The sequence below is a fragment of the Pelophylax lessonae genome (assembly GCF_965119305.1).
Source record: "Pelophylax lessonae genome assembly, chromosome: 3".
NCBI classification, from domain to species: Eukaryota; Metazoa; Chordata; class Amphibia; order Anura; family Ranidae; genus Pelophylax; species Pelophylax lessonae.
In genome coordinates this window covers 73,822,837-73,834,982 of record NC_138770.1, presented here as the reverse complement: position 1 = coordinate 73,834,982, position 12,146 = coordinate 73,822,837, and the positions used below count along the sequence as shown (strand labels likewise).

The 12,146-nt window shown below is 44.4% G+C and overlaps 1 protein-coding gene across 1 annotated transcript in view; it reads right to left on the bottom strand.

Moving 5' to 3' along the window:
- Nucleotides 1–11,507, bottom strand: part of LOC309550357 (adhesion G-protein coupled receptor F3-like) — a gene marked incomplete at its 5' end in the record, with an annotated part of 60,754 nt that extends 49,247 nt beyond the window's left edge. Inside the window, 3 exons of the mRNA XM_082250754.1 lie at nt 4,507–4,797; nt 8,762–8,911; nt 11,489–11,507. Of these exons, the coding sequence (XP_082106880.1) occupies nt 4,507–4,797; nt 8,762–8,911; nt 11,489–11,507 (460 nt within the window). The remainder of the gene's footprint in view (nt 1–4,506; nt 4,798–8,761; nt 8,912–11,488) is intronic.
- Nucleotides 11,508–12,146: the final 639 nt, after the last annotated feature.

Sequence of the window (12,146 nt, the reverse complement as noted above, 5' to 3'; positions counted from 1 at the left end):
TTCCTCCTTGCAAAACAGCTCAAGCTCAGTGAGGTTGGATGGAGAGCATTTGTGAACAGCAGTTTTCAGTTCTTTCCACAGATTCTCGATTGGATTCAGGTCTGGACTTTGACTTGGCCATTCTAACACCTGGATATGTTTATTTGTGAACCATTCCATTGTAGATTTTGCTTTATGTTTTGGATCATTGTCTTGTTGGAAGACAAATCTCCATCCCAGTCTCAGGTCTTTTGCAGACTCCATCAGGTTTTCTTCCAGAATGGTCCTGTATTTGGCTCCATCCATCTTCCCATCAATTTTAACCACCTTCCCTGTCCCTGCTGAAGAAAAGCAGGCCCAAACCATGATGCTGCCACCACCATGTTTGACAGTGGGGATGGTGTGTTCAGGGTGATGAGCTGTGTTGCTTTTACGCCAAACATAATGTTTTGCATTGTTGCCAAAAAGTTTGATTTTGGTTTCATCTGACCAGAGCACCTTCTTCCACGTTTGGTGTGTCTCCCAGGTGGCTTGTGGCAAACTTTAAACAACACTTTTTATGGATATCTTTAAGAAATGTCTTTCTTCTTGCCACTCTTCCATAAAGGCCAGATTTGTGCAGTATACGACTGATTGTTGTCCTATGGACAGAGTCTCCCACCCCAGCTGTAGATCTCTGCAGTTCATCCAGAGTGATCATGGGCCTCTTGGCTGCATCTCTGATCAGTCTTCTCCTTTTATGAGCTGAAAGTTTAGAGGGACGGCCAGGTCTAGATTTGCAGTGGTCTGATACTCCTTCCATTTCAATATTATCGCTTGCACAGTGCTCCTTGGGATGTTTAAAGCTTGGGAAATCTTTTTGTATCCAAATCTGGCTTTAAACTTCTCCACAACAGTATCTCGTACCTGCCTGATGTGTTCCTTGTTCTTCATGATGCTCTCTGCGCTTTAAACGGACCTCTGAGACTATCACAGTGCAGGTGCATTTATACAGAGACTTGATTACACACAGGTGGATTCTATTTATCATCATTAGTCATTTAGGTCAACATTGGATCATTCAGAGATCCTCACTGAACTTCTGGAGAGAGTTTGCTGCACTGAAAGTAAAGGGGCTGAATAATTTTGCACGCCCAATTTTTCAGTTTTTTATTTGTTAACAAAGTTTGAAATATCCAATAAATTTCATTCCACTTCATGATTGTGTCCCACTTGTTGTTGATTCTTCACAAAAAATTACAGTTTTATATCTTTATGTTTGAAGCCTGAAATGTGGCAAAAGGTCGCAAAGTTCAAGGGGGCCGAATACTTTCGCAAGGCACTGTATATACTGCGAACAGCTGTCAGAGATTGTATACATAAAACAGGAGATGGCCAGAGACTGAGATTATGCTTTATGCCTATGCGGGTAAAGGGCACCTGTAGATAACAACAAATTGTGCAGCTTTTACCAAAGTCAAATAATGCCCTTGCTATAGGTGTTGGCCTTTTATGTACCTCTCAAACCTATAAAACTCCCAGAGATGGCATCATCCTATTCTACCTTGTTTCTAGGACATTACTAAGACACTCCTAGCTGATTTAAACCCCTTCTTCTGGCTTCTGACTTTTGGCTAAATACAATTTTTAAATGGCAATCCTTCCAATGAATTTGATTGTAACATTCCTCCTCATGTGGTGGTGTGGACTGACCCTCCAAGTCAGTCTTTCTCAAACTTTTTACCCAGAGGTACCCCTAAAATTAGGGAACCCTTACTAAAAACAAGTCATTGGAGGGTCAATGACAAAAATGCCTTTTACGTTTGGTGGTCAATAGAAGAATGGAACCCTTGCAGTGGCAGAATGTCACCCTTACAATCAGCTAAAAATCATTGGTGTCATTTTATTGTTTTGCCAAGTGGTGTTGGTCCTGGATGGGAGGTCAATCAACCACAACTCAAGGAATCCTTAACAACCCCTGGAGGAACCATGGGGGTTCCATGGAAACCTTTATTATGAATGGCTGTTCTAAATATTGTGGCAGGATACCATTTTTATCTCTGGGTATGATTCTTAGCTTATGGTGGGGGGAAAATTAAGTTGGGTGCCAGTAACTTTAGTCTTTTCACCTTTTATTGCTGAACACAATTCTAGAAGAGAAGGCTTAGGCATGCAGAATACTCACAGACAGCCTTATAACAGGACAACCATTTTAAAGTAGTAGTAGGCCCTTTTTATGAGCGGCCACCTAGTAATTGCTGGCCCTGTGAGACCAAGCAGATGTCTGACCCTGTTAGAGCTGTCACAATGTTCCCTTTAAATCACAATGGAGCTCTTTCTAATAATATGGCTCTTGACCCTCTGATAGCAGTAAAAGATACCTGGTTAATTGGGCAATTAATCATTCTTACAGTGTCCAGCAGTAGCTTCTACCCAGCTTATGTGCAAAACTCTTCAGCAAGAAGAGTCTTTACAGATGCTCTATCAAGGCAACCATGCTTCAGTTCAGCTCCTTCTATATGTACCTTCCGGCAGGGCAGCTAAAGTCTTGGTCCTCCATTACATGACCTAGGCTGAGGAAATGTCCAAGTAGAAAGATCACTCTATGCCACAGGTGGGCAATTAATGTTCCCAAGGGGCCACATGAGAAACTGGACTCTTGTGGAGGGTCTAAACAATAGGCTGAAGTTAATTCTGCTCAATTGTAATTTTATTACTTTATAAAACAAATATAAAATACGATCCATATAGGGAACCAAATGCATGTAATATGGTAAGTTAGCACCTTTTTGGGCCAAACATACAAAGAGTTAGCAGAGCAGCTTATCTATGGGAACCCCAATGGGGTACTGTATGTATATATTTTCTCCACTGTTATACATGCCCCCACTACCACAGCAAATTGGAAGTTAAAGGCAACTAGTGGGGGTGTTGGTTCTTCCCTTTAACTGTCTGGTGGTGAACGACACCTGACAACACCTCCTGAGATGCCCTCACTTGCGTCATATTCTTTTTGTCTACCTCCCATGGTCTTTCCCGGTCGTTTGAAGGGAGATGGTGTTTCCTATATTACTAAAGCTGCTCACAAGGGCGGACGTGCGACCACCACCATCTTCTCGACTGGCAGACCAATGAGGATGAAAGTACAACTGCCATCAGTCTTGTTGACTGCATGGCCTGGAGTCCACACTCCTCACCCAAAGCCAAGGAGTAGTGTCGGTTGTCCTGGGGAGAGGGCAGAAGTTTGGCTGCTGCCATATTTTGTAGACACCTGTTCTACACTGTGAAGGTGCATAGACACACACTTGCATATATAAATTGGAACAAAATAGCAGTCACCTTCAAACTAAAAGCAATCCTGTTGTGTTGGGTGCATAGAATTCACCTATTTACGTTTTATTTCTAATTTCCTATTGACCTCATGCAGGCTGGACAAAGACAACCAAAGGGCCTGATGTGGCCCAGGGGCCATAAAATGCCCAGGACTGCTCTATGCATACATTCTCTCCAGCCAGAAGCCCAGTAGGTAGACAACACTCTTGAAAGGTGACCCAAATATTACCTTCCCAAACCACACCTCTAAACAAGAACACGGCACGACCCCAATCTCGGTAAAGAGCAGATGATACGGCTCTTTCTTTACCCAGGTGTCCAATCACAGCCAATCACATGTAAATGCGGAAGTGCAATTTATCGGCTTTCCTAGCCTCACACTGACAGAGTGTGAGGCGAGGAGAGACCATCAGCGGCATCTGCTCACAGGGGAGACTGTACAGGTAATCAGGGCACTGATCATCAATGCAGCCCCAACAGTGCCCAGCAAGGGATGCAAGTCTGTGCCCATCTGTGACACCAATCAGTGCTCAACAATGTCACCATTCAGTGCCTGCTTATCAGTGCCACCCATCAGTGCTGCCCATCAGTGCCACCCATCAGTTGCACCTATCAGTGCCCTTTAGTGACGCCTATCAGTGTCCATTAGTTCCAATCAGTGCCACCTATCAGTGCTCATCAGTGCCGCATATCACTGCCACCTATCAGTGCCATCAGTGAGCATATTGATGCCTCCTCATTAGTGCTACTTAATCAGTGCCACCTTATCAGTGCCCATCAGTGCCACCTTATCAGTGCCCATCAGTGCCACCTTATCAGTGCCCATCAGTGCCACCTCATCAGCGCACGTCAGAGAAGGAGAAAAATAATGTTACCACATTTTCTGACAGAAAGAAAAAAAAATTCTCCAAATTTTGGGTCTTTTTTTTTAGCAAAAAATGAAAAACCCAGCGGTGATAAAATACCACCAAAAGAAAGCTCTATTTGTGTGAAAAAATGATAAAAATTTCATTTGGATACAGGCTAGCATGACCGCGCAATTGTCATTCAAAACGTGACAGCACTGAAAGCTAAAAATTGCCCTGGGCAGGAAGAGGGTGAAAGTGCCCTGTATTGAAGCCGTGCAATACAGCATATTACATTTTAATTTTGTGGTTTAGATACTTTTCAATTGAGCCTATGCCATTTAGATCATTGATTGTGTGCTTCTCTTACCTGGTATGGATGTGGTCAGTCTGCCTGCAGGAATGGTGGTGGCCACATTCTGAAGGTCAGATGATGCTGGAGACACACTGGTAATAGGAACAGAGGTCAGAGCAGTGGTACTGCCCAATGTCTGTACTGAAGCATTCTGGGTGAGAACCTGGGTTGTAGTGACAGTGGGCACTGGGGTCTCAGTGGAAGGCACTATGGTTTTTGTAGTTGTTTCATTAGAGAGTATGGCTGTGTTAAGTAGACCTCCTGTAGACTGCATGGCGGTACTATTGTAAGCACTGAGTTTTACACCTACAAATACAAAAAAAACTTCAATTATTATCACTTCAACTTCAATCCTAAGTCTATTTTATCAAAGTTTTATAAGAATGTTGATGTTACTGTACATCCAGTGAGTGCTTACAGGTGATATTGAAGAGTTTTTTTTTCTGTTCCTTTTTATGCATTTTTCAGGAATGTTCAGCCTTGAGTGCTTTTGTTTTACGACATGGGAAACTAGCTACTAGCATCACTAGGAGCTGATTGTTTTGGCCTTAAAAAAAATTAAGGTCAGAGGCGTAACTAGAACCTTCAGGGCCCTGGTGCAGGAAACCATGAAGGGCCCCCCCCTGACCCCCTTTTCATCAGTATCGGGGTCCTTCCCTCTGAGCCTGGGTCCCTTTACTCCCACTCTGCGGCCCTTTATTACTCCAGCAGCAGGCACCATTCCTGCATAATTGCCAAAATTTTCAACAAAATTTCAGGGACACTTTTTTTCGCTTTGTGTTCAGCAAGCCATTGTAGGCAGATAATTACTTTAATTAGGGTAGGCTATACATTTAAAATGGGTGTGGTAAACTAAAAAGTATGCAGTGCAGTAAGAAGTGGTAGCAGAGCTATGGAGGATATGGTATGTAACAGCAGGGGAGTCAGTGAGCAGTATATAGTGGCAGGGCGGTCAGTGAGTGTTATGTCAAGGCAGTCAGTGAGTGTTATGTCACGACAGGGCAGTAGGTGAGAAGTATGTAGGAGTAGTCAGTGAGCAGTATAGTAGGGCAGGGCAGGGCAGTCAGTAAGCAGTATGGCAGGGCAGTCAGTGAGCAGCATGGTAAGGTAGGGCAGTAGGTGAGCAGCATGGTAAGGCAGGGCAGTCAGTGAGCAGCATGGTAAGGCAGGGCAGTCAGTGAGCAGAATGGTAAGGCAGGGCAGTCAGTGAGCAGCATGGTAAAGAAGGGCAGTCAGTAAACAGTATGGCAGGGCAGTCAGTAAGCAGTATGGCAGGGCAGTCAGTAAGCAGTATGGTAAGGCAGGGCAGTCAGTAAGCAGTATGGCAGGGCAGTCAGTGAGTGGTATGATAAGGCAGGGAAGCCAGTGAGCGGTATAGCAGGGCAGGGCAGTCAGTGAGCAGTATGGTAGGCCAGTCAGTGAGCAGTATGGCAGGACAGTCTGTGAGCAGTATGGCAGGGCAATTTGTGAGCAGTATGGCAGATTAGTCAGTAAGCAGTATGGCAGGGCAGTCAGTGAGTGGTATGGTAAGGCAGGGCAGTCAGTGAGCAGAATGGTAAGGCAGGGCAGTCAGTGAGCAGCATGGTAAAGAAGGGCAGTCAGTAAGCAGTATGGCAGAGTAGTCAGCAAGCAGTATGGCAGGGCAGTCAGTGAGTGGTATGGTAAGGCAGGGCAGTCAGTGAGTGGTATGGTAAGGCAGGGAAGCCAGTGAGTGGTAAGCATGACAGGGCAGGGCAGTCAGTAAGCAGTATGGCAGGACAGTCAGTAAGCAGTATGGCAGGGCAGTCTGTGAGCAGTATGGTAGTAATAGTAAGTGATGCAGAGTTCAGGGGTCAGTAGTATGTGAGGCAGAGTTCAGGGGTCAGTAGTATGTGAGACAGAGTTTGGAGGTCAGTAGTAAGTGAAGCTGAGTTTAGAGGTCAGTAGTATATGATGCAGAGTTCAGGGGTCAGCAGTAAGTGACACAGAGTTCAGTAGTAAGTGATGCAGAGTTCAGGGGTCAGTAGTATATGACGCAGAGTTTAGAGGTCAGTAGTAAGTGACACAAAGTTCAGAGGTCAGTAGTAAGTGACGCAGAGTTTAGAGGTCAGTAGTAAGTGACGCAGAGTTTGGAGGTCAGCAGTAAGTGACGCAGAGTTTAGAGGTCAGCAGTAAGTGACACAAAGTTCAGAGGTCAGTAGTAAGTGACACAAAGTTCAGAGGTCAGTAGTAAGTGATGCTGAGTTTAGAGGTCAGTAGTAAGTGACGCAGAGTTTAGAGGTCAGTAGTAAGTGATGCAGAGTTTAGAGGTCAGTAGTAAGTGATGCAGAGTTTAGAGGTCAGTAGTATATGATGTAGAGTTCAGAGTTCCTTAGTAAGTAATGCAGTGTTCAGAGGTCAGTAGTAAGTGAGGCAGACTTCGGGGGTCAGTAACAAGTGACGCAGAGTTCATAGGTCAGTAGTAAGTGATCCTCTATCCCTCAGTGCAGCCTTTCCTACACAGCTTACTTGTAACCATAAATTCTGTATTCAGTAAAATTCTGGACACCTCTGCCTACTGTGCACTCATCGTTTCAGCAAGTTACACTCAAGAGACATTGTCAGGGAAGGAGCTGAGCAGCCAGTGCATAACAATGAATCCCCCACCTGCTGGGGAAGGAGCCGAGTGGGAGCCAAACCCGACATCTGCTGTGTATCTTTACTATGTAAAAAATTTGAGCTACCAAAGAGTCTGCTGGATACTTAACAGCTGTAGTGTCACAGGGAGTGGAAGCCATATTTCATCTGATCCTCTGCAGCAAAGATCCATTTAGCGCTTAACTTTAGGTACAAAATATAATTTCTGTAGTGCAAATTATTATTAACATTTATGACAATGATGACTATAATATATATATATAGCATATTGCTGAGTGAATAGCTGCCGAACTAATTTGCACTCTTGTCTTGTAGGCAATGACAGTAAAGTATCTATCTTATCAAAGTAGAACTCCAATACACAGGTGTAATATCCACATGTGAGCTGTCTCATCTGTGTAAGAGTTTCTCTTTTGGGATTCATATACTTCTGTCCCCAGCACAAACAGAATGGTGGTGACACCACATTCTCTGCTACAGCTAATGAATACAGTTGGGTCACCTTCCCACCCCTGGCCTGCTAAATAGACTATGAAGGATTAGCAGAATACTGATATACAGTGATAAGTCATCATCAACTCCGCTTTCTCTGTTTGTTATAACATGTGCATGCAGCAAAAAATAATTGGCTCCAAACTTTACATTTTCCCACTATTAGCCTGAGCACTGCTTTACAAGGGATAACATGAGTCTGATATCAAGACAGATTCAGGAACCTAAGCTAGCATTGAGTAAAAATGCAGGTAGTTATTGTAGCACCCTTCTAGTTATGTTGCTTTAGTTTTAGTTAAATTTCGTTTTTTGGCTTTTCTGGGTTTCAAACGTTGCAGGATTGCTTGCTCCTCTCTGCATTCCAGAACTCTCTGGGAGGTTCTGGAACATAGATGTGGAGTAACCAAATGCTACCTCAGCCAATCCTTGGTCAGGAGAGTGACCAGCAGGGGGCTGAGGTGTGAATAAATAGGGGTCTGAAACAGCAGGGTCCTTTGCCTGGTGGAGAGAGGCCCAGTCTGTAGGGGTTATCGTCCCTCCTGGACCATCCAAAGGAGCTACAGGTGGTTCCACATGGTCCCAGTTCAGGGAGAGCTGGGGAGGAGGCGACTGCTGAAGCTGAGAGAACAGTCTGCTGAGGATCCAACTGGGGGTTTACAGTACAGGAGGCATCCATGTATACAGGGGCACAGTGAGTGAAGGCCTGAGGGGGGTCCTGGAGAGACCATTCTACTCTTCTAGAATTGCTGGCTTATGGCTGTTTCCTCTGAAGCTGCATTTCCACACCCTCCTATATTAGAGGCCTGTTTTGAAGAAGTGAGTTCTACCAGAGAGTATTCCCAGTTCAAGTTGCACTCGTTCTGAAGTATCCCAAGGCTCACCCTATTCCCCATCCGAGTTCTTCAACCAATAAACAACCAATAAAATAAAAAAAGAAACTTCTGCCTGGCTATTGAGTGGCCAGATTGAGAAGCTGCTTTGTGCCTGGCTGCCGTGCACCCGATAGGGAATAGAACCTGGGATAAACAGCAAGATCAATTTGGGGTCTACGCTACATTAGAATAAAATGGAATTAGTGAATACGCAGATACATTAAACAATACTATCATAAATCTATGTTTTGGTCTAAAGTTTTCTGAGGCTGCAGTGACACTTTACTGACCATTGAGGCAGTAGACGCCCTTCCCATCGCGGTCGTAGTCCGCAGTGATGGAACACCAGCTGCTGGTGCCGGTGCTGTCCGGAATGCATGCTGTGTAAAGCAATCCTTTAAACAGAAAAGGGAAGTAACAGGCTGCGTAGCTATTGGTTCCTGCAAGAAATACAAGTGAAAATTACATTCCTCTTCTCCAGATTTCTGTTTTATAACATTTCATAATACTTGATAACAGGGGCAATTAGCCTAAGCAATGCATAGAAGAGATGATGAAGAACGTGTATGTCTGCCAGTCTTATATGGCATTGTGGAAATTATACTTAAAGTGGTTGTAAACCTCAGACATGAAATATAAGCAAAGCATATCCCTCTATAGCAGGATGTCAAACTCAATTTCATTGAGGTCCGCAAAAGCATTATGGTTGTCTTCAAAGTACCGGTTGTATCTGTAAGACTATATACATTTATGCAGGGCTTTTTTACTCGGGGAATAGGTGCAGGAACTTAACCACGCCCCCCACTTAACCGTGTCAAACTATGGGTGTGGCCAAATTGCACTAACAGTGCAGTATGTGCGGCACTTAGGGATGCACTACGTACAGAGTGCAGAGTCCAAGGGTGCGCTCCGTACATAGTGCAGAGTCCAGGGGTGCACTACGTACAGAGTGCAGAGTCCAAGGGTGTGCTACGCACATAGTGCAGAGTCCAGGAGTGCGCTACGTACAGAGTGCAGAGTCCAGGGGTGCGCTACGCACATAGTGCAGAGTCCAGGGGTGCGCTACGTACAGAGTGCAGAGTCCAGGGGTGCGCTACGTGCAGAGTGCAGAGTCCAGGGGTGCACTACGGATAGAGTGCAGAGTCCAGGGGTGCACTACGAATAGAGTGCAGAGTCCAGGGGTGTGCTAGGTACAGAGTGTAGAGTCCAGGGGTGGACTACATGCAGAGTGCAGAGTCCAGGGGTGCATTACGTACAGAGTGCAGTGTCCACGGGTGCACTACTGATAGAGTGCAGAGTCCAGGGGTGCGCTACGTGCAAAGTGCAGGGGTGCAATACGTACAGAGGGCAGAGTCTAGGGGTGTGCTACCTACAGAGTGCAGAGTCCAGGGGTGTGCTAAGTACAGAGTACAGAGTCCAGGGGTGCACTATGTGCAGAGTACAGAGTCCAGGGGTGCGCTATGTACAGAGTGCAGAGTCCAGGGGTGCACTATGTGCAGAGTACAGAGTCCAGGGGTGAGCTATGTACAGAGTGCAGAGTCCAGGGGTGTGCTATGTACAGAGTGCAGAGTCCAGGGGTGTGCTATGTACAGAGTGGGGAGTCCAGGGGTGTGCTATGTACAGAGTGCAGAGTCCAGGGGTGCGCTACATACAGAGTGCAGAGTCCAAGAGTGTGCTCCGTGCAGAGTGCAGGGGTGAATTACGTACAGAGTACAGAGTCCAGGGATGTGCTACATACAGAGTACAGAGTCCAGGGGTGCACTAGGTACAGAGTGCAGAGTCCAGGGTGCATTACATGCAGAGTCCAGAGGTATACTACATACAGAGTTCAGGAGTGCGCTGTGTACAGAGTGCAGTATTGAGGAGTGCGCAACATACTGAGTGCAGGATTTAGGGGTGTGCTATGCACAGTTTGCAGGAATCGGCTCTCTTTCACAGTCTGTTCACATCTCACTTCCACCCCTTCATCTGGGTGTGAGGGATGCATGAAAAGGCCTGGAGGGTCGGATACGGCCCGTGGGCCTTGTGTTCGACACATGTGCTCTATAGTGTGTCTCAATTAAGAGCACTAAGTGTCCTTTCTGCTGTCTAGTTCCTCTACTATCAGCATGACTCACTTCTGACAAGTTTTCCTGACACCAAGGCAAAAATGGGGACAGGGGAGGGACCTCAAGCTGATTGACAGCCTCAGCTCTGTTCCTGTGTGCTGTGTAGAGGGGGGGGGGTCTCTTCCCGCCAATCAGCTCTCAGAGCTCTCCTCACTTATGTTACTTCAGCTCTCTGCCCCCTGCTTTTCAGAGCTGAGAGATCCTGTGTAAATGCTGCTCTTTGAATGGCTGCAGACTGCTGTAGATAAACAGGTACAACTTATGTAGGAGGATTTGTTTAATCTCTGTGTATCGCCTGAGGCCAGTTACTTCACTGGGTATATGGAAGTGTTTACAACCACTTTAACCTTGCCATAAACAGATACTGTAAAAACTGATCTGAATGTTCAGCAATTTGTTTATAGGCTGGCCGTCATATAAATACATATACTCAGATGATTAGAAAAGAGATGTGAGCTGAAATTTATTGGTGCCAGTTCTCCAGGCTAAAGAGCAACAAATCTTTTCAACTGACAGTGTTTGGCTAAGAGGGTCTGTCCACTCAGCTGCAAAACAGAAATATTGGATATCCCCCCTTCCTAATTCCATTTCCCAAACCTTCCTACTTGCCAATTTTCTTATTTTTTTTTTTAACCTTTATTTTTTTTTTTCTTCTTCCATAGACATGAAGGGCTGTGTGTGCCTGTATTTATGTATATGCCAGTACTTGTATAGTGTATGGGCATATTCCAGGAATACAAACATATATATTATGTTAGAATTTATGCTGTACTGGACTCAGATGCCTGTGTGCAAGAGCCCTAATTGTGGATTTTAGACATGCATGACGAAAAAATTTGTTTAGCTTTGTTTCATTTAGATTTGTTAATCTGGTTATTTAGTTTTGTTAAATTCAGTTGATTCATTTACTTTGTGTCCTGGGATTCATATTCGAAATTCATATTTGGAATTCGTCTGTCTTTTTCAAATTTTCTTTGAATTTACCGATTTTTTCAATGCGATAAATTTCGAATATAGTTGAATCGAAAAAAAAAAATGTTTTTAATTCGAATGCGGCAAAGTGAACAAACAATAAGAAAAATATTCGTCAAACGATTACAATGACTCTTTAAATCATCTTTGGCTTAACAAAAACAGTTTTATTTTGAAATGCTAATAACACACACAGTCTTTGCTTTCAGAAATATGTTTACAGTTTGAATTCAAATGAAATTTGATGTAAAAGTCGATTCGAATTTCAATTCAAATTTTGGAAATTCAGACAAATTTAATTTTGTTATTCAGTAAACTTTGTGTAATTCGGATAATCGGAGATATCCGAATTTCCAATTAACGAAAAATTTGTCCAAATATTTAATCAGAACGAAACAAACCACGCATGTCTAGTGGATATGGGCCAGCCAACTGGATCAATGCACCACATTCCTAACATAAAAGAACTCTTGGGGACTTTTCAGGTGCTACAAAGATGAACCACACATATACAAGTAACTTTTTTTTAAAGCATGTAGCACCCACCCCCTAGCGTTGCTAGAGTGCTAGAGTTAGGTGTTGTGTTAGAGTACGT